This window comes from Sceloporus occidentalis, unplaced genomic scaffold (genome assembly GCF_023333645.1).
Source record: "Sceloporus occidentalis isolate IW3139 unplaced genomic scaffold, rSceOcc1.0.p SCAF_29, whole genome shotgun sequence".
Lineage (NCBI taxonomy): Eukaryota > Metazoa > Chordata > Lepidosauria > Squamata > Phrynosomatidae > Sceloporus > Sceloporus occidentalis.
This window is the reverse complement of record NW_028317009.1, coordinates 5,938,057-5,962,780: the sequence shown is the minus strand read 5'-3', so window position 1 is coordinate 5,962,780 and position 24,724 is coordinate 5,938,057. Positions and strand designations below refer to the sequence as shown.

Here is a 24,724-nt window from a genome sequence, read left to right as displayed (position 1 = left end):
AAGCCTCTGCCCCTGGATTGCCAATGATTGCACTTTGGGCCTTGGGGAAGCAGAGAAGATTGAGGGACATTCTGCCACTGAATGACGCAATGAACGCAAGGCGAGGACTTTGCTGCTCTTCCTATTTCCAACTTGGGACGGAGCAGCCTGGCCTCTCCAGATCCTCGCCTGTACCACAGGGAAACAGTCGGCTTTCCCTGAATGGATCTCCTGGGATTTTGTGTTCTTACCCTCCCCATCTCACTCTGTACATTCCTGCAGCCTTGTTTCCCCACTCACACTCGCCTACCCCCCCGGACTCTTTCCCAGCCTCCTTGGGACAGAGTACAATTTGTTTTTAGAATGTGGTTTGGTCAGATCCTGTGCCTGGGGCATATTTGCTTCTCCGTTGCTACTGCTCAGTTTGCTTGTGCACACCTTCCATTGGGTTCACGCTAGTGCCGAGAGGGTAGATTTGCAGGTTTCCATGATTTTTAGTAACAAATGGCTGCCACTTCATGCTACGCAGGTAAATGTTACCAGTCTATACTGCGGTCAGCTGTATACTGGTTAACCTTGCCTAACCTATTTTTAGAATGGTAGAGGACTGATAGATGTGTATGTGAAATATGAAGGAGCTAAAACATTCCTGAAAAGCAGACTTGCCTTTACCGTTTTATTTATATTTTTTCTCCTTAAGGATTATGTAGTAGATATTTAAATATATAAAAAGTTACTGGAATAAACACTCGGACCTTCAGGAGCTTGTTAAACAGCGCGGATCTGGAGGCCTCAGTAAGTACAGTATGTGTCTTCTAAATCTTTTCATATTGGTTAAGGCTGCTAATAACACTATTATTTAACTCATTAGATATAGTGTTCCTGGTAGTGATGGTGACAAAACATTACGTGTCCCACTGTCAATTTGTAGTTGGCGAGACAAAGTACTGAGTCTGGGGTTATTGGGGAAGGTGATGGTGACCCTTGCTAGCCAAGGACCTGGGCTGGATTTGGTGCAGCTTCCTGCAGGCGTACAGTTTGCCGCTGTCTTGTTGAAGACCGGTGAAAGCTTGCTTTTTATATTCTGAACAAAGAGCCAGAGCTGAAGGTGCTGGCAGGACCAAGGTCTAGCTTCCCCAGGCACAGGCCCTGCCACTCTCTGAGCAGACATTTGCCGGAAGGAGCCAAGGGCTGCTGTGCAAGACTCCCCTCCTGACGCAAACCTTGGCTTCACGGGTATTTTGTCTTTGCGCAGACGCTTTCTTTGGCCATGTTTTTTTATTTTCTGTTTGGGGCAAGCTTATGCCCCACACTGTTCCTATAAACTCATTTTCCCCCCTTTGCTGTTCCGGTAAGTTACATGTTCCCTAACATCCACCTGGTGGCCGCATTCAAAAGAACATTCAAATTCCATCTGTGAGTGGGGTGGCTAACGAACTGCTATTACTGAAGACTTAATTTTGAGATGTAAAAGCAAACTTGTAAAAAATAAATAAAAATAAAAGTCTTTGGGGAGCATTAAGGGTGTAAACATTTTCATGGGGTACTTAGACTGCTGTGTATTATCGTCTTTTGGTTGAAACAAATTATGACAAGTGACAAATAAAGAATTGAAAAAAAATCCAACCATCTCTCCTTGCTTGGAGTGCGCTCTCATTCGAGAAGGTTGGCCACCTAGGCTGCAAGTGTACATTTCATGAACATTTGCTGGTTTTAAAAGCAAGAACATATTCCGTTAGTATCCATCCCTCAGTTATGAGTTCAGATCTGTGTACGCTTCATGGTTTGAGTAAGAAGTAGTCTATTGAAAGTCGTGTGTGTATGTATGTGTATAATTAAACCAGTATTGGATATGCTTGTGGGGTAGTGGTGGCTTATTGTAGGTGCAGGTTAACTAAACATGTATTCGGTTAACGGGGAATCCTAGATGTTCTGCTAGCGCAGAACATTTCGGGACTTGGGTTTTACAAACTTAACCTTGAATCTTAAAATGCTGTATTTTAAATGCCGTAAATCAACAATTTACCCTACTAATATTCTAAAGCACAGTCCAGGTTACATTTTTGATTATTTTACATCTGGTCTGATGCAACAGTGTAAACATGCAAGAGTCGGGTAAAATGATCTTGTATTCTTTGTGCAATGAGGTATGCTTTTATTAAACCAGCCTGGTTTTATTTAACCATCACCCCAACCATTTTCTAATGCTAGTTATCATGAAGCCTTTTTTTTTTTTTTTTAATAAAATGTGCAAGTTTTAGACTTGATAAAGTAAATTTGTGGTAAATACTTTAACTGCTTACATGCACCTTTTATATGACCTATGTCACATGCGTCTTCCGGCGCACAATAATGCGTAGTACTACGGGTAGATGCGTGTTAGGTAATCTTCTCTTGCCAGTCGCGAAGATGGCGGCTTTGGTGCTCCTCGCTTGTAGAATTTATAGTACGCAAAGTGGGCGGTGCCACCTGCTACGGGATTGTCGCTGTTCTCGCATCGCTTAGTTGTGATTGGTCGGGACATTCTCGCTGTCACCTGTATGTGGGCGGTCTCTTATGGTATTGGATGAACGGCTGTCGCTGTCAGTCGGTCCGGTAGCTGTGGAAATGGACGGACAGACACCGGGAACGACTCCGGGACCCTTTGGGGATGGAGGCCCTGCCCCGCCTCAGCTCCCTGGCACACATACGAGGACAGCAGGGATCCGGGTGCTGAAAGTGAGTAGCTGGTGCGCTCCTGTAGGTGGGTGGCGCTCCGCATAGGGTTAGGTGTGATGGGAGTGGGATCGCGCTTTGGGGGAATTCGGATAGGGGCAGCACGCATTTATTAACAAGTGTGCAGAATGCTGTCGGGGGGGGGGGGGATATGGAGAGATCATCACGTGACTGTGACCAAAGGGACAGAGGATATGGCTGTTGGTATCATATAATGCACTTGGGGTTCCCACTGATGTATGTGTCCCCATTAGGCGCTACAGAGGGGTACCGACACTTATTATAAATATACTGGTGTCACATTTATAAGGGCATGCATATTGGGTTCATTAGGGTTTTATTAACCCCGTCGCCCGTTAAAGATCCCCCCCCAAATGGTTTGCATAGGGTTCCTAAAATCCTAGCTGCTGTTGGGGGCATCTGTGCAAAGAGGGAATCGCCTCCAGGAGCCGTGCTAGTGACTACTGCTGAATATCCCAAAAATGCTGACACTTCAACGCGAGGAGAGGGCAAAAGCGTTTGGAGAGACGAGGTTCAGAAGGTGAGACTGCAGGGCTCTGTGTCTCCTGGGATGTCGTTAGGAATGGCCTTAGAGAATAATGTTAGGCTGCGGGACCGGTGCGCAAAGGCTGACAGTCGGCTGAAGAGAAGCGCAGGGCAGATGTGAGAGGGGAGCCCTGGAGACGGATAACGGGAGATGGGAATTGCGAGGTGACATTATAGAAAAAGGCTAGTTCAGCAGACGGGGCGCTTCAAGATAATAAACCGGTATGGACAGCGCCGCAAGCGACCGGAGAGGTGGGATCCGCGTGAAATCCGTGAGCGAAACCAGATGGTTATACGGTGCAGATTTTGAAAAGTGGTCCTATCGCAGTAATTCAAGGAACGATCCAATCAGGAGCATTCAGCAGTTGCTATGGTGATAGGACCACTTTTCACACTATCGCGATGTGTTCTCTTATGATATATAGACAGCTGGGATCCGTACTGGGAGCTGCTGGTATTCTGGGCTGCGGATTCTAAGAAATAGGTTTGCGACCTTTTCATGGTTAACCCTTTGCGTTCTGAGGGTATTATTGGGGGTCCCGCTTGCAGACCTATATAACAGCCCTCCTTCCTTCCCGCAGAAGAACATGAAGCGCAGCGGGAGCAAAAACTGCCTGAGCCAGCGGAGCTGCCTTGGATCCCGAGAGAGAGAGTGGCTGAGAGAGGACCCCGGCAGGGGCTGCGTCTATCTGTACGGCGCGGACCAAGGCTGCCCCGACGTGGTTCTCTGCACCGTGGACACTTCCGCCTCGGAGATCTGTGCCAGCGAGGGCAGAGATGGTCTATACGTGCAGCTCAACGGAGACCTGATCAGGTGAGGACACGCGCCGTGTATGATGCTTATACCGTATGCACATTCACTCTACTTTATTCTTTTGAACGTGGGTTTTGAATATCAAAAAAAAAAAAAAAGACTTAAGCGGCGAGTATTTCAGGTGATTTATGCTTTTTCTGCCGTTCCCTTTATTGTTGCAGAAAGCTGGATCCGCAGGAGAGACCGCTTCGCATGATCTACACGTACCTGGCTGACTTGGGATTTCACGACGCCGTGCGGATCCAGGACGAGGCAGCCCACTCGGACCTCAGCTGCATGATCAGATTCTACAGCGGTAAGAAGTTTTACGGCTTCTCTCTGACCAGCTCATGTTCAGAAATCACCCTCTTATCAGCGAATGCGCGTACGTAGCCGCCTTAAAGGGACACCGCCAAGCAAACGTCTCTGTGGACTTGTACTTGTTCTCAGTTGTGGTTTTAATGATTTTTGAATCTGGAATATTAGCATGTAAGGGGTTATTGGAACGCCATCACTCGGAACGCGTTCTAAGAATATATTCTGAGAGCTTCGAACATCCAAACGTTCAAAGCAAATGACCTTATTCCATCGGTGAGGAACTTGTGCATTTTATTGTCCCGGGGGCAGGGGGCAGGGGACAAAAGTGCTGAGTCTGGCAAACAGCTGGAACAGGAAAGATTACTTCATGTAAAGGTCATGTGTGTTTTTACGCCTCTACCTTTCCGTGTGTTCCCGTTTACGAGCTGTAGCGTACCGCCTACAGTGCTATAACCCCCCACCTCCGGCAAACATTTCTTAAAGAGCCATATCTGCCTTACGGGTGCCATAATTAGCCAGCCACGTGACTTTTACTCCCAACAGCTCGTTACGAGTCCTGCTAATGTACTGTTGAGAATATGGTTTGCTTTAGCAATTCCAAGCTGCTAGATTTTTCTTGGAGAATCTGCATTCCCTTTACTTTGTCTGTAGAGCGTAAGCTTTTCGGAACAGGGACATCCTTTCCTTTTATGTATATCCATTGTTACCCAATCATATTTTCTGATTATGACCATATTATATGACTGCACTTACTGTGCCTCCCCTTTATTATACTGCAAAAAGCCATGTACATGAGATAAGTAATAATGTACATATCCGTACATATGGGGTTACAGCGTTGTGCACTCTTAATTCCCTTTGTACGTTATGTCTGATGCGTGCTGCAAGGGCTGGTGCCGCTCGTTCACTTTGCGTTTCTTCTAGAAAAACCAACGTCTTTGGAGCAACTGGACCGGATTCTGTTATCTGGAGTATTTAACGTACGCAAAGGCAAAACCCAGCTGCACAAGTGGGCCGAGAGACTGGTGGTCCTCTGCGGAACTTCCTTAATCGTGTCGTCTGTGAAGGAATGTCAGACTGGTAAAATGCACATTCTGCCTCTTGTCGGTGGCAAAGTGAGTAACGTTAAAGTTTGCTGTCGTGTGTTACTCTGCCAGCCGGCTTATCCTCTTCTGCTGCTGACCTTCTGCCTCCCGACCAGGTGGAGGAGGTTAAGCGGAGGCCGTACTGCTTGGCGTTCTCCTCCGCCGAAGTGCAAGCTCCCACGTACCACGTCAGTTTTGATTCCCCGTCAGAGTACCTGCGATGGCATCGGCAAGCAACTAAAGTAAGAATAGATTGGCGGGGCGTCTCACAAGCGTGTTATATTTGTGCTGTTTGAATGAACGTGGACTCTGGAGCTATTTATGGCATTCAGTGTTTCCTGATTGTTTATGGTAGCTCAGCAGTTTCTGTTTTATATTAAAACAGGTCATGTCTCAGAGACTCAGCACAGTGGATCTATCATGTCAAAGCTTGGAAGAGGTTCCAGAGCACCTGTTCTACTCCCAGGATCTCACTTCACTAAACCTACGTCACAACTTCATGCAAGCGAAGAGCCCCGGGGGAGTGAGCGGTCTATGCAGGTCTGAGCCCAGCATGGTTTTAATCTTTGACCCTGTGTGATATCTGCAATGGGCACAGAGGGAGAGGGGACAGAGGTCTGTTTAATGCAGGAGACACCCCCACGCCCAAACCAACAAAATATTCTAAAGTACACAACTGTGTGACCGTTTTTCTAATCCTAACTGGGGTTTATCGTCTGTAGGATATGACTTTATGTATTTGGTGTTGACACCGATGATCACAGGGGATTTGCCAGTCATTGCGCTATTGTTTTACAGGTTCTCTCAGCTGAGGGTTCTTAACCTGTCCCAAAACAGACTAGGAGAATTCCCAATCGAGATCTGTGACATTACGGCCCTGACCGAGCTCAACATGTCCTGCAACGGCTTGACGGAGGTGCCAGCAGAAATCTGTCACCTGGTCAAGTGAGTTATTAGGGACTGGATTTGTAGAGTATGCCAAAAAGCTGTATTCTAAATGAATTGACACTTCACTTTCCCTTCCAACAGTTTACAGAACTTGAATCTGGAAGGGAACTCCTTGAAGTCGTTGCCAGAAGACCTTGGGTGCTTGCAGCAGCTTTCGTCGCTGGGACTCTCGTTCAATGATTTCAGTGACATCCCAAAGGTGTATGAGAAGATCGTCTGCGTGGAGAAGCTGTGCATGGCAGGCAACTCTGTGGAGACTCTGAGTCTTCACTCACTAAAGAACATGCCTCACGTGAAACACATAGACCTCAGGTGAGATATTAAGTGCTTAGCGGGTGGATTTGTGCAGCCATTTTTTTATATGTATTATAATGCATAGTAAACTAACACTCCAGCTCTCTGGCAAGCTGCCACTCTAGCAAATAAAATCTATCCAATAATCCTACTTACTCCTAATCTCCTTTCTCTTTAATGTTTACCTTTTCTATGCCGTCTTGTACATTGTTGAAAACGTTAACCTACTTGTCAACCCTCATATCTCTGTTGTAACCATCCTGGAGTTGCCAGTATCCTTTCCTCAATATTTCCTGCACTTTGGACCATGCCCAATTGTTGTAGCCCTCATCCCGTTGGAAATATGGCGACCAAAAACTTGAGCCAAGGCCCATCTAAACCGCGTCGTCTTATTCTGGTGTAGAATGAACCTTCTCAATCAAGTCGTCGGCAACAGCTTGGAGGCAATAAACCACATCACATACTTTGATGTACGAGACAATGCTCTAACAGAACTGGACCTCAGCTGCTTGGGAAGCCTGGAACAGATACGCTGTGAACGCAACCAGCTGAGGGTGCTAACACTCTGTGGGTTCTCTCTGAGAACCATTTACGCCAGTTCCAACTGTGAGTTCATGTAGCTTACTCTCAACCTGCGCAACATCAATGCTTTGTATGATATTCTTATCTGTTACATGTTTGCATGTTTCAGGTCTGACTGCAGTAAGTGTGTTTTTGGCCCCTGCTCTGCTCACTTTGTTGGATTTATCCAGGTAAGTAAAGGGTGCCGTAGAGTTGCAGTGTTTTATTGCATGTTGGCGCAGCCCCAATGGCACCATTAATAGAATGTTACCAATGCAGGAATTGCCTGACAGCCGTTCCAGAATGGCTTTGCGAGGCTAAGAAGCTGGAGGTTCTAGATCTCAGCTGGAATCTTCTCCCAGAACTACCGTCGAGGTTGGTATATATGCATGTACAAAAGCAACGAGTTTTAGATTTCGGTGCACTTACTTTTGCACTCTTTTCTGGATGCCTATCTTTTCCCCCAAGGGTGATGAGCAGTCAGAGCCTCCGAAAGCTGCTTCTTGGACATAACCAGCTGAAGCGTCTCCCCAGCCTGGTGGAGAATATCCCCTTGGACACATTGGACGTGCAGCACAACTTGCTAAGTCACCTCCCTGAATCACTCTTCTTAATGGCTTTAAAGTAAGCATGCAAGAAAGAGTGGTCCTTTTTGGATATATCAGGAAAAATTGTGGTTTTATTAACAAATGTGGATCGGATTGGTGCTCAAAGTTTTTGTGGAAACACAGAGAGACAGAATCACCCGTTCGGAAGTTTAAATTTGGGGAACGTAGAAGTCTGACCATCAGAGCTATAGTGTTTTACTCCTCTAGAACTGTTGGATTGATAATTCAGTAGAATAAGGAAAATCTATTGCCTTGTATTGGTTCAATAAAACTCAAAAAGTGAAATTGGCGCACACGTATCATACATATGTTTAATTTACGTCTGGGTTATTAGACCAATCGCAAGTATTGTTTTTTCAGTCTCCGGTTCCTCAATGCTTCTGGAAATGTTCTGGAGTCCCTTCCTTCATTGAGTAATGGAGAGGACGTTGTAAGTAGGCTGCAAGTGCTTTATTTGACCAACAACAGATTAACAGACCAGTACGTTCCTCTGCTGACCACACACTCAAACCTCAGGGTCCTGCATATGGCATACAACCAGCTGGACACCTTCCCGGCGAGGTGAGAGGATTTCATGTTAGTTACATATACAACGCTGGCGCTGTACGATAACCTTGTCAATCCGCAAGCACCGCGCTACAAAGTGTCCCCTTTCCTCGCAGCAAACTCCACAAACTGGAGATGTTAGAAGAGCTGGACCTTAGTGGAAATCGTCTGAAGTCCATCCCCAGCACTGTGTCCCACCTCAAGCGTCTCCACACGCTCTTGGCTCACTCCAACTGTATCAGCGTTTTCCCAGAAATCTTTAACCTGCCACATATCCAGGTCTCGCCTCTCCCTTAAACCACATAATCGGCTCTTTCCTTCCTCTTATTGCCCTGATCCCTTATTTCTTGTTTTCCCTCCTGTCTCTCAACCTTTGCATGCTGTGGTATATCTGTAGACCCTGTTATCACTGACTTGAAATGTCGCTTTTCTTTGTTCCCGCAGCTGGTTGATTTGAGCTGTAACAACCTGATGGAAATCCCAATCCCTGAAACTCTCCCTCCTGCCCTGCATGACTTGGATCTGAAAGGCAACAGCGAGCTGGTCCTTAATCACCAGCTTCTTGACATCTTCAGGTAATTGAGCCATACAGTTCACCACCTTCCACTGCTTTAATGATGTCCCCCATGTATTTAAAGCTATGTTTACTGTTCCCATGCATCTTGCCACACCATCAACTCATGTTCCTCAGCCATAGCTATACCATGTTAATCCTAAAATCACACGTGTAAATTGCATTGATTCCCAAACTAACGTTGCATTGCTTCTCTGCAGCCATGTACCCATACTTAAAATTGACAACAAGCCTTTCCCGAATGCTGATATGGCTGCGCCAACCTTGCCGTGGGCTCATGGATTGGCGGAGATGTCTGGCCAGAGAAACAAGTGGGTATCGTAAGCACGTAAAGCACCGTGTCTGAGGGGCATCCGTCAAATTCTCGCTGCGGCTACATCCGTCTCTGTGTCTTCCGCAGGCTGTGCGTGTCCTCCCTCGCAGTGGCGGACTTTGCTGAGGGTCTGGAGGCGTTGTACGGCATGTTTGATGGAGATCGGAATGAAGAAGTCCCACGGTTACTACAATGCACCATGGGAGATGTTCTTCTGGAGGAGATGCAACAGTCGAGCTGTGACAGAACCTTCATGTGTCATACGTTCCTCGTGTCACACAGGTCAGCTGCTGCGACAGATGCCTCCATGTTCACTCCTGTCCTGATCTCATCTCATTCTCTTTTCGTATCTGTGATTGTCTTGCTTGCGCGTGGTCTTCGAGTGGCCCCCTGAAACATGGAATTTATTCAAAGGGGGCTGTGAGAGGGGTGAAATATTTTGTGACCAATTTACCCTGATTTGTACTGCGATCTTGATTGCACGGTTGTCCCGCATTTTAATGTGATAATTTGATTTTAACTTCTTTTTCTATAGAATGATGGGAATGGCCGGTCAGAAGCTGGGCTCCTCAGCCCTCCTATGTTACATTGGACACTGTGTCCCGGATAACAATGGCAGCTTCTCCCTAACGGTGGCCAACGTAGGAACCTGTAAGGCCGTCCTGTGTAGGAACGGACAGGCTCTCTCCCTCTCCAAAGTATTTAGCTTGGAACATTGCCTGGAGGATATGCTGAGGATTAAGGAACAAAAGGCGATTATCACCGAGGTTAGTGGCTTTTAGCTCCTTCCTCTATAGAGCGTTCCCGTATCTCTGCTGGTGAGAACATACCTACGTTGTAAATCTTACTTATTAGATTTTCTTTAACCGAAGAGTTTAATGCGGACACTTTCTCTGAACATTCTCTAATAAGCCCAAAATGTTATACTCGCAAACCTCGTAAAATGGAGTAACATTGTTAGGGCTTATGCAGATTTAACTGGCTTTCTGTGTGTCTTTTAGTGGATTAACTGCAGACTAACAATATTCCAGCTTTACTTGTCTGGTGTAATGTGAACTTTGCGTTTCATCTATCTCAGAGGCTGTGTTTTAGGGGTTTATTCACTAAAGCTGGAATTTAATTCACGTTTTGCCCAACTGATGTCACAATGCATAATGAAACCTATGGGTGGAAATTGCGATTCTACTGCCAGCTTGCACTTTAGAGAATATCTTGGCCATTTAATAAAGCGCTTACAGCAGACGGGAGCTTAATGAACACAGCAGACTATGCCCTTATGCCAATTTGATACCTACCCATCTTATTTCAGAGTAATGGGATTCATTTTTAAACATGTGTAATTGATGATTATTACACTAAATAGAGCATTAAATGAAAATACTGATGATTTTTATGTTCTTGCAGGACAATAAAGTGAATGGTGTTACCTGCTGCACCCGTATGTTAGGCTGCACCTATCTACACCCTTGGGTGCTGCCCAAGCCTCATATCGTTACAGTACCACTTACTATCCAGGACGAACTCTTGATCCTGGGCAATAAAGCTTTGTGGGAGTATGTGCTGCCTGCAGAAGCTGTAAAAGCCATCCGCCATCTTGCTGACCCACTGGCAGCTGCCAAGAAACTATGCACTTTGGCCCAAAGCTATGGCTGCCAGGACAACATCGCAGCTCTGGTTGTTTGTTTGAACATCGGAGAGGATGCTTGCACCTGTGAAATGCACACGCTAAGCTTACCAAACGCAGCTGGGGCAAGCTCGGTGGCCGCAACGAAAGAATCTCCTGATTCTGCAACACCGTCCTCGAGCAGCGGCATAGCATCGGAGTTCAGCAGCGAGATGTCCGTATCGGAGGTCAGTAGTGAGGTTGGCTCAACCGCTTCTGATGAACATGCCATGGCTGGGTTAGACTTCGGGGTCATCCCGAGGACTGACCGGAGATGTAGCCTTCATCCTATTCCCTCAGCCAGCACATTCCAGCGTCAGCCATCTTGTGCCACTTTCTCCAGCAACCAGTCTGACAATGGTCTGGACAGTGATGATGACCTGCAGGGTGAAGGTATTATCACCAATGGCAGCAGAGTGGAAGTAGAGGTGGACATCCATTGCAGTAGACAGCACACACCTGAAGTCCCTGCCATCAGCACTTTTCACGCCTTGGAGGATGACGGAGGGATCTCTGTTCAGGTACTCCAAGAAAACAGCCAAAACTACAACCAACCAGCAGCTTCAAGCCAAGAAAAGGACAATGCAACAACTGCTTGCTCTGGACCAGGTGTGTTTATGAAGAAACATTCGAATGGCTCTGTTGTGCCACTGGAAGAAATTCTTAACCTAATTGAAGTGGCCTCAGTGGCTCCTAAAAGAAAAACGGGTTACTTTTGCGCACCTTCTCAGGTGGATCCTGATGACCAGCTGGTGGTCCCACCTCACTTGCAGCACGAGGTCAACGAACAGTTGTGTGATGCAGAGCAGGTATTACAGGACAGAACCGCCGGACACGAAGAGTTCGATACAGCGTTGTAACCTTTAGTCAGGACTGTTATTTGGAATGCGAAAAACCGTAAGGATCATTAAGCTGCATTTCAAATTGCACATTTTTAGCAGCGGGCCTTGCCAGATGTAGCTTGCCAAGGACCTTTCTCCCGAAATCCAAGAAAAGGACCTTTTTATTTTCTTCCCTCTTACCGGCTGAGGTTTATCAGGCAACTTTGTACCTCTTCATCACCCTTCTTATAAAGCCAAATATTCTTGAAGAGGTTTAAATGTGCTGAACAAATGCGAATATCCTTTTTTGTTTCCATTCCACAAATGTTTAGAAGTACGACTCCAAAAACCTGCAGCTCATTCCATTTGCTGCCAGCATGTTTTGGATCACAATCCATGAAATCTAGGGGGGTATTTCTGCGAATTCCGATGCACATTTTAGCGTTTTAATGTTGAATGTGACAATCCCAGTCATGTTTGTCTTGTTTCTTTTCTCTAAGAGAACCGAGCCAGTCCTGATCAATGTTGTACAATAAGGCAGCTCACATATAATATTTTAAAGCACTTTTAATTGCGTTTTACTTATTGTCAAGTTATAAAAAATTTATTCTCAGTGGGTGACCTTTGATAGTGTCATCCTGCAGTTTCTGAGCCTATTCATGTGTGTTGCTGCTTTAATATATATATATATATATATATATATATATATATATATATATATATATATATATATATATATATAAATTATTACACACGTCATTGGTGCATGTGTCCTCCAATTCACAACCTTAAAAAATTAAGATATCTGATACCTCTGGAATAAGGTTTTTTTTTTATATATATAATTTGTACAAACCTGAAACTTTGAAATGGTACTCAAAAAAAAAAAAAAATTGATCTTTGACCCTTGCCATGACCATTATGACTTCAGTTCATATACTGTATAGAAATGCACTATTTTGCGGGGTCACCGAAGGGTTACATTTCAGATTACTCTTGCAATGCCGCAAGCTTTCTGGCTTCAATACTTGCACGGGATTGACATTTCTTCTGATGCTAGGATCACAGAGCCGCTTCTATCATAACTTGGACTCTGGCAGTTCAAGAATCGGGATTTGACTGAGAACCGGTTTAGGAATACCCTTTTCATTCTTATACTGGATAATTTAATGTGAGATAGATGCCCGATTTGGAAATTTGCAAATCATTACGATTCCAACTGTGATATTGCTTTTTTTTTTTGTTAATTTATTAAACATTATATTGAAATGTTATCATACATATAAGCAGATTTACAAAATCAAACTTTTGTTAATAAAAAAATACTGTGGGCTCTACTCTTCTGTGTCATTCTGGTATGTAGTTGTCAGCGACTAAGTAACAGTTTTCTGCTTATTCAATCGCCAATAATTCCATCCATTAAGAGAAATCAGTTAATGGAGAAAACTAATTAATTAACATACATGGTAATGTATTGTTCCAGAACACTGGTCCCTAATCATTTTTATCGAGAGGCACTATGGATACCAGTGTTCTAGAACACTGAAGCACTTGTTTAACCGTTTTAGTTGTTAAATTTAACTGGATTTAAGGTCCTCGCTATCTGAGAACTGACCAGATTCCCTGGCATTAGACAAGTATGCCCCAGAACCTCTCCTGCTGCTATTGGTACAGTTTATTTACAAAAAAAAAAGTGTATTTCTTTGTGTTTAAGTTGGATAGTTTTGCGGCAGTAGAACTTTGTGGAATTCATACCGTGACATTTGCATTAACTATATTGTTCTAGGCTTAACATTTTCAAATTATGATCAAATTTCCTTTTTTTTTTTTGGATGTATAAGTACAGAAGAGCTATCCAGGCTCGAACAAGCAGCTGTGGATGCATTATCTTTGGAAAGCCAGCTTTTGTCGGTAGGCTCGAAATGCTAGAACCACGCTCGCAGCATAGAGTATTATCAGCAAAATGCCAAAGGTCGCGGCTCCTCCGTCAGTCCCGGCGAGGTCACAGTTCATCCACGTCAGGCCATTTCTGGCATACAGTCTCTCCCGCATCTTGCATAAATCTGTGGCGTTAATCTGAAGGGCGAAGTGGAGGAATGCCCCAACGGCAGCTCCGTAGCCCAAAGAGGCCAATGTGCAGAAAGCCGCCTCGGCCCAAAGCCATGTTTTAGACAGGCTCATGAGATGCTTTGATCCTGCGGCCAAGACCGCCAGAGTAAGTGCCCCCATTATCACCGACACCGTCAAGCCTCCATACAAGAGGGGAGCGCGCATCACCGTGAATCGTTGGTCCAGCTCTCGTACCTGCTGCAGCTCCTGCCCCTCAAACGGGTAATAGCCTCCTCCAAAACCTCCACCTGCCATTCCAGCACTGAACCCAGCAAGGACGAAATAGGACGAGACCACGCAAATGAGAACGAGCGCGTTGACAATCACCTCCAACATCAGCAGTATACCTGGGGCAAGACACAGATAGAGAGAGCTGAGCACCCGCTTTCCACAACTCGCAGCAAGACTTCCCCGCATTGCTAGGTACCAGCATGAAACGCAACTTGCCCACCGAAATGACTCCAATGCAACAAGGACCTCTCCTCGCTCATGCAGGATAGAAATGCTGAGCAGCATTAGCACGTTGGCGCTCATCGGATTCTAAGGCTGCAAGTCAGTAATGGCTGAACAACCTAAGCCTGGTGACAATGGCTGCTACCCAACGCTGCCCCTTCCTCGTTCCTCCAGCAGACCCCAACAGTTATTGATGGCCGAGCCGGAGGATTTCCGTCTCTGGAGTAGGTAACTATTCCTAAACAGCCAAAAGTTAAGTAGGTAGACGGAAGGCGCTGGTGGCTTCTACCCCAAAAGGGAGACTGTAAGCCGTTGGGTGAACAAGACAAACACATGCTTATCATATGTCTATACTTCATTCAAACAAACACAGTATAACTTACTGAAAAAGATACAATTTAAAAAATTACAAGAAATCCACAAAACTCATGTAACCACTTTTTATTAATAAACAAATCTTTACAAAACAGGATATTTAAAAACACCCATTCCCACCGATCCTTACACATAGATACAAACTGCAGTCCCCTTATATATACACATGACCTGCAGGTGCCTTATACTGTGTGCTGCTTTAGAGGTATAGCATAGGGCCCTGTACTAATGACATTATATATATATATATATATATATATATATATATATATATATATATATATATATATATATATATATATATATATGTGTGTGTGTAAACCCCCTAAAAATCAAATGTGCTCTTTGGCTTCTTTTTCAGCTGGCGGACTCTGAGAAACCCCTTGATGGCGAGTACGGCGCTGGCCACGAAGGCAATGATTGCCATGCATGCAAACAAGCCGGCTGCGATATCAGCCCCGTGCAGACCGCAGGTAAATCCCTGGTACCCTTTACTGCTATACAGACTCTCCCGGTCTTTGCACACTTGGGAATTGTAGGCTTCGTGCAAGTGAGTAAAGTAAAAATACAGAGCCGGTATGTAGCCCAAAGCTATAAGGATATCTAGAACGCATTCCACAAGCAGCCAGACTGGAAATCGCCAGGGGACACGAAGCACTCCCAGTAAAACCAGTAGGCAACAGAAAGCCATGAGAGCGCCGCCAAAAGCCATGGAGGCTCTGACGGTGGGGAGCTTCAACTGGTAGAACTGCTTATCTAGAGTCTGGGCCTTCTCTCCATCTTCTCCGCTAAAGCCGCTGTAAGCCCCGCCAAACTGGTAATAGTAAATCCCACCCAGGTTAGTGATCCCAGTGAAGCCCCCAGTAGAGTTGAAGGACACAGAACTGCATATCAGGATCAACATGTTGAGCAGAACTTCCACCATCTGACAGCAAGCTGTGAAGATCAAAAGCGGATGGAGCCATTATTGTGAGATGTAGAAGTGAGATGCGCACTTTGGGTCTTGGCCCTTCTTTACCGCTTCCCCTAGGACTGATGTCAAGGACGTGCCTTCGTAACAAAGCTAGCCATGGTAAAGGGGACATCTAAAGGTGAGTGTACAACACACCATAGGTGAACACTATCTACTGCTTACAAAGAAACAACAAGGAGTCGGGGGAATCGGATTCCTATTCCTTGGTGATATAAATATTAATAGAATGTACTAATGGTGCACTGCATCTTTATTCTGCAGCCAGAGCTAGATACTACTACCTATGAAAAAGAAATGGATCGAGACACCAGATACAACGTTCTAAAGATAAAGTGGTTTACGTGCCCCTTATGAGGACAAAGTCCATGTCATAAACATTGGGCCATAAAATGAAATAGGACGCGGGCGATAAACATGATTTACCTGGCGGTAAATGGGCAGGGTAAAGCTCACTGGGGTAAGAAGGGTCCTCGCCACGCTGGGGTTCAAAAACCCTTTACAAATCCCACCAGCCACTGAAATGTTTAAGCTCATTGTTTAGTGAGTAAACCCCCTATGTTTTTTTCTAATGGGAAGTGGCTACTTTTTTTATATTAGATTTTATTTTACCCAAAGCCAATTTTTTCACCATCGATACCCCCGGCATTCTGCCAAATGCGGTCTTTGTGGACAGATACAGCTATTGTGAAATAAAACTAGCGTTTCGAAAGCTCACCTTGAAGAACCAGAAAGTCCACTTTTGGAGGACAGGCGCCCTGTCATTTTGCGGCCCGTATCTGAACAATGAGCGTGTTTATTCTAAACAGAAGGTCTAGAAGCGAGGCGACTGCCTGCGACACGGGGGATTTATTACCTGTCCACAAAGACCGCTTGTTCCTAGTAACGCAGAATCTGTCTCTGCCGTACAAAGAGATTTCAACAATTGCTTACCTCGGCCCGTGCAAAGGTATCTGCACTTGTGACAATCCAGGATTCCGCCGTATGAACTGCTTTCATAATATTCCACGTCGTTCATCTGGGAGCCGTTAGGAGCAAATGATCTGTAAACAGTAGAGGTAGACAGATAAAGACGCCATGTATACATCTTGTATAATGTACGGCCAGCGGACCCCGCATGGCTGCCCCCATAGAAGGTGCATCCATCGTACCGGCGCATCTGCTCCATTATTAGTTTTTATCTGCCCTACGGATCTGAGGATAATGTTACCTTTTTTCTGCCCATATACGCATACCCGTAAATATATAGAAAGGAGACATACAAAGCGGTACAAATATACCAATCGCTGCATATCTCAGAACGGTCTCTTCATTTGTCGGCATCTAGATTACTTAGAGTTCTAGAACAGTAGATTAAATCGGCACGATAAAAGCGCGTGTCAGGAGTTGGTCCTTGGCACGGGTCAGACGTCTGGTATATATATTATATTATATATATGACATACATGGATATGTGGCATATGTTCCTTACCTCTCCGCTTTATAGTAAGTCTCCTGGTCGTTGATGTGCGTCTCGTGATCAGGTGGACGGTCATTGCTGTAATGTCTTTGAGGCCGGTCTCTCTCCTGGTGGTTTTCACGACTTCTCTCCTCTCGGCTCGGGTATTGCTCCCTTTCCATGTGAGATCTGCCCCGTTCCTCGTAACGCGCTGGGGTCCTGTCCTCACGATTCTTACTTTGTTCTCTGTCTCTGGAGTGCTGCTCCCGTTGGTCGTACGGATCACGGCTCCTCTGGTTCTGGGTCCGGTCCGGATCCCTGTCTGCAGAGTACCGATCCCTGTCCTGGTACCTGGTTCTGCTCCCCTCCTTATGACTCACTTGCCCTCTTTCATCATCGTATTGATCTCTCTCCCGATGTCGACTCCGCTCCGGCTGGTTCCTGCCGTTGGCTCTTTCGTTGTGGCCGTAATCGCGGTCAGGCCTGTGTCCGCTCTGCACGTTAGGGTTGTAGTCGTGGTTACCGCTCTGGTCACTTCTTGGGTGGAATCTGTGCTTCCGTGGTGCTCGACTTTCCCCATCGCTTTGATACGGTGCAGAATCTATCATTTCCCAAGCTACGATTTAAAAAATATATATATTAAATCAAGAAAAAAAAAACCTCTCCTTGAACACACGGACCCAACAACCAGGAGCGTTCTCCCAGTTACTATTCTAGAATTCTGAGCCACACCACATATCACCCGGCTCAACCATTACTAATTATATATATATATATATATATATATATATACACCGGTATATATTTACTGTATGTTTATAATATTTATAAAATATATTGCTGTTCCCACCGCTGGCGGTTTAAAGGGTGTCGGTAACATGTTTCTAGAACATAGGCGTACAGGAAAGAAATAATAAGAAATGTTTTGTTTGCTCCGTATTTATAAACGTATTACTGCTGTTACTTCTAGAGGGGACATCGCAGGAGGAAAAAGCCAGAGAGGGATTTGAGTCCAATGGATGGACTGTTCCTCGTGAAGAGGGACACTTGGGACGTATAGAAGTGGAAATGTATATGGAGTAATGGAAAAGGGAGATGATATGCATAGCTATGACCCAGGTAGGCAAATGATCTGTACCTTTAGCACTATGGGGACTACAGTGTATAGAAATACCATAGAGTCTACATGCTGGGAATGGTCAGTGCTGTGTATATCACCATAACTCGCACCTAACTTCTCTTTAGTTATTAAAACTTCATTACTCACCTGAAAACTGGTCTTATCACCTGCGCAGGAAAACTAACCGGAACAAAAACAGAAAAACACACCTGAGCGCGAGTCCACGAATTGTATTAGTGCATGCGTGCGCGTACACCACCCTTTTTGTATCCAATGAAATGGCTGCCGCGATGGAGACATTAACGAAACAGAGGCTTGTCTCGTGCGTTTCAAACGGTGATATTTTCACACTAATGTCTCCAATGGATAGTAACTCCGCCAGCTGATTGGCTACAGAGCGCCTTGCCCTGTCTTGATTGGTCAGTTTCTGGAACTGAGTCTAGACTTGTTTTTTGGAGTTGGTGAGATGGACCCTCGAACTCATCATTCAGGTGATTTATAAAGTGTTTGAGTGGGCGAGTTACAGTCACAGCTATAGGAGTTATTTGTTAATGCTTGCAGATAAAGAATGCACCATACTGCAGGGGGGTAACTACAAAGGTGGGGTAAGAGCATACTGTGTGGTCAACTGCGTGGGATTACAGCTTACTGAATCGTGCACGGGGTGGCAGCACATAGAAGAGGATATCAAGTGTGATGGCAGCACGTAGACTGGGATACCATGTGTGATGGCAGCACAAAGAAGGGGATACCAAGTGTGATTGCAGCAGGTAGACTGGGATACCAAGTGTGATGGCAGAATATTGAAGGGGATACCATGTGTGATGGCAGCACGTAGACTGGGATACCAAGTGTGATGGCAGCTCATAGAAGGGGATACCAAGTGTAATGGCAGCATGTAGACTGGGATACCAAGTGTGATGGAAGCTCATAGAAGGGGATACCAAGTGTGATGGCAGCACGTAGACTGGGATACCAAGTGTGATGGCAGCACGTAGACTGGGATACCAAGTGTGATGGCAGCACATAGAAGGGGATACCAAGTGTGATGGCAGAATATTGAAGGGGATACCGTGTGTGATGGCAGAATATTGAAGGGGATACCATGTGTGATGGCAGCATGTAGACTGGGATACCAAGTGTGATGGCAGCATGTAGACTGGGATACCAGGCAGGGCCGGCCGAAGACTTAACGCCGCCTGGGGCGAAGTTTAAAATGCCGCCGACGCCGGGGGGGGGGCGGCATTATCTACCCCCCCCTCTCCCCACCGGTACTTACCCTTAAACAGTCCTGCGGCGAGTCTCCCTGTGCTGCCACGGTGCCGGCTTGTAATGCTGAGCGCCGGAAATTCACGTCACTTCCGGCGCTCTGCATCACAAGCCGGCACCGAGACCGAACAGGGAAACTCGCCGCAGAGGAGAGAGAGAGGGGCGCCGAGCGGGTAAGCGAAAACCACTCGGTGCCCCTCTCTCTCTCCTCCGCTTCAAAAAAAACAAAAAAAAAAACGCTTGGGGCGGCAAAGTGCCGCCCCTTCTGAAGTGCCGCCTGGGGCAATTGCCCCAGTCGGCTCCATTGTAGGGCCGGCCCTGATACCAGGTGTGATGGCAGAATATTGAAGGGGATACCAAGTGTGATGGTAGCATAGAGAATGGTGGGCTGGTAGCATAGAGAGGGGTGTAATGTACAGGGAGCAGGATGCTAATATGCGTATAAATTATATTATGTATGTTCTGCACAAATGCACAATTTATAACGTGTTCTGTGATCTCTTAGGTCCAAATGCCTCGTGTCTGGACAATGCATCATCACTTAAAGTCGTGGCCGAGGCTGTTCAGCAGGTGATGAAGAAGAGGGACACTCAGCACTTTGGGAGAGTGTTGGAGTTCTTGGAATTACTCAATGAACAGGTGCCCGATCTGCTGCGTTACAGACATCATGCCAAGCTAAGCTTAGGTGTAAAAGGAAAGGTGAGATCAGCACCTAAATGTATCCAGTATAACCAACACCGGGACCTGAAATAAACCACCCTTATCTTTCCTTCCACAGATGGTGCTTGACATGGTTGAGAAGAGCTGCTCCTTGTTCGATGTCCTCAAAGCTCTAAACCGTCATTTCCCTGTTGTGTATCCTGACGATCCAAGAGCAGTAAGGAAACCGTCATGGCGTCCTGGAATACAATCCAATTATCCTTTTGCATGTTAGGCTCGGAGCTTTACAAGTCTAAAGTGCTATAGAGCCGTGGCTCCTGACGCTGTTCCTACTGTCCCCTTTATTATTATTTGCGTGGAAGTCTATGACTAAGCCTCTCCACATCATCTGAGCATATCAATGATAAGGCTATGCATGTACCAGGGGAGTGATAGTTGCCTTTACGGTCCCTTCAAGCATAATTATAATTCCCACGTTGAGAGAGACCCTTAAGCAGACCCTCCCAACCCTTTCTGAATGCTGGTTTATTTTTCATTAATAATTAACATCCACGGGAACACAAAACCGTAATTAGCTGCTCTAGGGCCGGTTGAGCTTTCAGCTCACCAGAAACCCGTACACCAGTTGCACCATGTCCATTGTACAGCGCTACGGAATATGATGCCGCTATATAAAATAATAATAAAAATTTGTATTCATAGATTTATTTAATGCAGTCCTGGAGTCTGCCTGTAGGTGGCACTATTGTTTTGTCATAAATGTGTGATGTTTAGTACGTTTATTTTTATTTACGTAGTACAAGTAGTTTGTATGTTATTTGTCATTCCAGACGCGCCGAGATCTGTTGAAAGTGCATCAGTGTAACATGCACTTCCGCAGATTAGTCCTTCGCATGATACGGGATGAGAAATTCCGTAAGAACTATGTGGAGGTGAGCTCTTACCCCCGAGATATGGTCTCTTCTCCGCTGTTTCTTTTAAAGGTCCAACTTTCTGCTGTAACATTAGGATCCAAAACCCCACCGTGTTAAACTTTACATAAAAGTGAATGCTGTCCTCCGATTCCTCATGTTGTGCTTTGTGTGCTTTTTCAGAACGAGCTACAAAATGACTACGGGGAAAACTTTATGGCCGCTCTAGAGAAACTCCTAGAGGAGCTTCTTCAGCGTCTGCAAGCCGTCCTCGCCCACCAGGTAACTAGTGTTTTAGTTTGGGGTGTGATGGCATCTAACAGATGTCCGCTTCAAGGCCCACCTGATCCAAACTATTCACCCCATTTGGTGCATGTACTGAACTCCAAGACCGACCGTATAGGTTTACAGCCTACACAAAGCTCACACACCCGGGGGGCTCTGGATTATCGGACTACGGTCAAGTGGTTGATAAAACAGTTTCTGGTTGATTAGCTTCAATTTGAGACATGTTGACATTAAAGACAAAACCGGTTAACCCCGGCGCTGTGGCCAGAAAAATCATTATCTGAATTATAAAAAATGTCAGTATACTATTGAAATATACTAGGAAGTGTTCGGGAGTTTTGGGTTGTGCAGAATACTTTTGTTACAGTGTTTTAGAACGTTGTGACGATGGGTTTGTTGAATTAGGGTTTGTCCTGTTTATTGTCTTTCAGGTCTCGGAAAGTGTGGGTAAAACGGCACACAAAGAGACATCTGGTGTAGAGACAGACAATGGTTCGATGGGTCCAGCACCCCAACCTCTCCAGGAAAACTGTTCACAGCACCAGAATGATCCATGTAAGTTACTGGTTATCTCTTGAAGGTAAAAGAAGGATTAGAACTTCAGACCTCAATAACTCTACATCAAAGGCACCTAACTGCTGTCCTCCAGGCGCCATCATACAATTAAATCCTTTTCTGCAATCGCATTTGTAATTAGAAAATCAATTAGCAAAAGCTTTGGCAACAGGGAAAGCATTGGCATTTGTTTTTATTTTTGTTTAGATGCTTCAAACATCCCCAACACGATTTCTTCGGAGGATTCGGCATTAATGAAAAATGTTCTGTCAAACAAGAGTGGTTCTGCAGAAACAGAGAAGAGCCACCGGGTTCTACAAGCGCAGCGGGAGATCGGGCAGAGCTCTGCGCAGCATCAGTCCTGCTGCAAAGGTTCCCAGACGTGGAGACGCAGTAAAGCCTCTAAGAAAACCACGGAAGAAAGTCGCTGTTCAGAGAAGACGGTTACAGCTGAAAGGAGGCTGGATACAGATCTCCCCATTTATGATTCTGGGGGCAGAGATGATCATTCTTTGCACAGAAGCCGTCCGGTGTTTGATATTTTTGGCCTGGACTGCAGTGTAGACTTGGATGTAGATCACTTTACGAGTCATTCTCCGCCAAACCCGTTTCAGTCGCAGGAAACTGACGGCCTCCCGGAAAAGCATCCTGTGCTGGCAGCGGTACGTGGAACGCAGGTATGTGAAGGAGCGCATGGGTTACAGCCAGAAAGCAACGTTTTTATCCCACCCAGAGTTGCAGATGTCTCCAAAACCACCCAAACAGACCGTGGAACTGCCACAAGTATGGTTCAGGACAAGATAACCCCACACGATGAAAGGTATTTGGACGGGAGGACCCCAAGAACCAACGATGTTAGGCGTTCGGATGTTACTGGGCCACTGGTAAGGCATCCAATGTCATGGAAATACCAACCCGTGGTTCAGTTAACAAGATTACCTCCGGCGATCATCAATGCACAGACCAGATGCCATGACTTTGCTAAACCTGCAACAAGTGAGTCTTCTGAGGAGGACTCACAAGCCACCAACTGGACAGACACTGAGAGCTGGCGAGGGACCACCGACAATCTCAGCAGTGATCCTGATTATGACCCTGGATGTCTTTACTGAGACCAACTACGTGTGTTGCAGCACAAGTGTGTGGTGTGCGAGGAGATAGAAGTAAGCTACTATTCCACATGTGAAAAAGTTTAGAATTATATTTCTAATTCTCCCTGCTCGGGATAGTCTGTGGCCGGCCATGCGGTACAGAAATATCACGTGGACAGCAAATCTTGATTGCATCTGCTTTGTTTACCGACATGGTCATCTTCAAAGGGCTGATAAGGAAACCCCGGGTAGCGTTCTGTATCCCCGCGGCTGCGTGAGAGCTGTGTTGTTGCTTTCTACTCCCAGCGTGGTCTCCTTTGCATTGGGAATGAGATGCCGTCGGGATCATGTTGCAACCTCGACGTGGTTATTGGGAAATGGATTATTTTTTTGTACAGCAGGGAGGCAGTACAATGTGTTCTTGTTTTATGTGTACACTAACCTCGCTATTTAGTCCAAGTGATCTGACTACAGGCTTGTGCCCCCGATGTGAGGCTCACAGGGGGAAGAGCTCGACATCTGCCGGCAGGACAAACAACAGTCAGCGTTTCCCGGATCGGCACAAAATATATGCGCTACAAACTATATGAAGCCATCTGAACGCTAGATGCAATGGACACATAACGGGCTGGACTTTAAAAGCCGAGGAGAAGCACAGGCACTTGAAATGAACCGGAATGAAGGGTCTATTGCATCACAGCAGATCCCAGAGTCAAAAACACCATCTTTCAGGGTAATTTTTATATCCCAGACATGAAGGCCTGTGGCCTCTGACCCTTCACCGGTACCAGGATTCACGCAACAGCCACAAACCGTTAAAATATTAGGAAATAAACAAATTGTTTAAAACACAAGACTCGAATAATATCAATGCGAATTGTAAAAGCTTTTTTAACCCAGAATTCCTTGATGGGATTAAGCGACAAGGCGGCAGAACCGATATGCGGGGAAGATTCCGTCGGGAGCCGCGGATACGCCGGCTAAACGCAGCCGTCCGATAAGCAGGAACGTTCCTTTGGTTGCTGTAAGAGGGTTGTTGACCAAATGTTTACATTTTCTGTATGTTTGATGTTCGCATTGCACAGCTACTCACATTTGGGAGGTGTGTGTGTATACATGTGCCGGGGCAGCGGGAGATGCAAAGCACCCTTTGGGTACTTCTGTTTTTCCTTATCTTATGTAACCCCCGGCGTCTCGCTGCCAGGGGTGCGGAATGATGTAAGAGGGTCCTGGGTATTTCTGGCAGGTGGTTCTGCGTTCTGTCCTGTGATGACCTCTGTGCACAGTTCTGGGAAGCACGGCCCTTTGTGTCATCACTTCGTACAGTCACCGGTGGTCAGCATTAACACGGTGGCCTTGGGGCTTTGACGTAACGGAGGTGTGTATCCTGCGGCAAGGCAAACTGAGGCAGCCTGACCTCCCTGCAATTGAATGTGTTATGTTTTTGATGTTCAGACTCCTTCGTGTTTTGGGGGTGAACGGGGTGGGATCATGCCAACTTTTCTAACGTGTTCATGTTTGGGACCGAAATCCTTATGTCCCTCTTTCCCCAGAAAGCGTGATGGGTAAGCGTGTATCGCGGTGTTCTCTGCGCAATTATGTTCATAGAAACAGCAACCAATGGGTTTATTAAATTGTATGAATAAAATACAACATACGTACAAACAATGTGTCACAAAGTTTCATAAAATGTCTTTCCGGAGCTGCCGCCAGTGACATGC

General features: G+C 45.8%; 3 protein-coding genes across 3 annotated transcripts; 1 reads left to right on the top strand and 2 right to left on the bottom strand.

The window, feature by feature from the left end:
* The first annotated feature begins 2,685 nt into the window (after positions 1–2,685).
* PHLPP2 (PH domain and leucine rich repeat protein phosphatase 2) lies at positions 2,686–11,803 on the top strand. The gene is made up of 19 exons (XM_089486666.1): positions 2,686–2,697; positions 3,822–4,054; positions 4,216–4,349; positions 5,276–5,466; positions 5,553–5,678; positions 5,822–5,976; positions 6,235–6,381; positions 6,466–6,696; positions 7,082–7,284; positions 7,370–7,430; positions 7,519–7,614; positions 7,708–7,863; positions 8,208–8,408; positions 8,510–8,672; positions 8,838–8,968; positions 9,168–9,278; positions 9,368–9,562; positions 9,816–10,047; positions 10,685–11,803. The coding sequence occupies exons 2-19, from the start codon at positions 3,828–3,830 to the stop codon at positions 11,801–11,803; spliced, it is 3,879 nt and encodes a 1,292-aa protein (XP_089342792.1). The 5' UTR covers positions 2,686–2,697; positions 3,822–3,827.
* Positions 11,804–13,648: 1,845 nt separating this feature from the next.
* Positions 13,649–14,290, bottom strand: LOC149299211 (MARVEL domain-containing protein 3-like). Its single transcript, XM_089486665.1, has one exon. It carries the CDS (start codon positions 14,288–14,290, stop codon positions 13,649–13,651), a length of 642 nt encoding a protein of 213 aa, XP_089342791.1.
* Positions 14,291–15,026: 736 nt separating this feature from the next.
* MARVELD3 (MARVEL domain containing 3) lies at positions 15,027–17,717 on the bottom strand. Its single transcript, XM_089486664.1, has 3 exons — positions 17,143–17,717; positions 16,605–16,714; positions 15,027–15,637 (listed from the first exon to the last, which is right to left on the bottom strand). The coding sequence occupies exons 1-3, from the start codon at positions 17,715–17,717 to the stop codon at positions 15,027–15,029; spliced, it is 1,296 nt and encodes a 431-aa protein (XP_089342790.1).
* Positions 17,718–24,724: the final 7,007 nt, after the last annotated feature.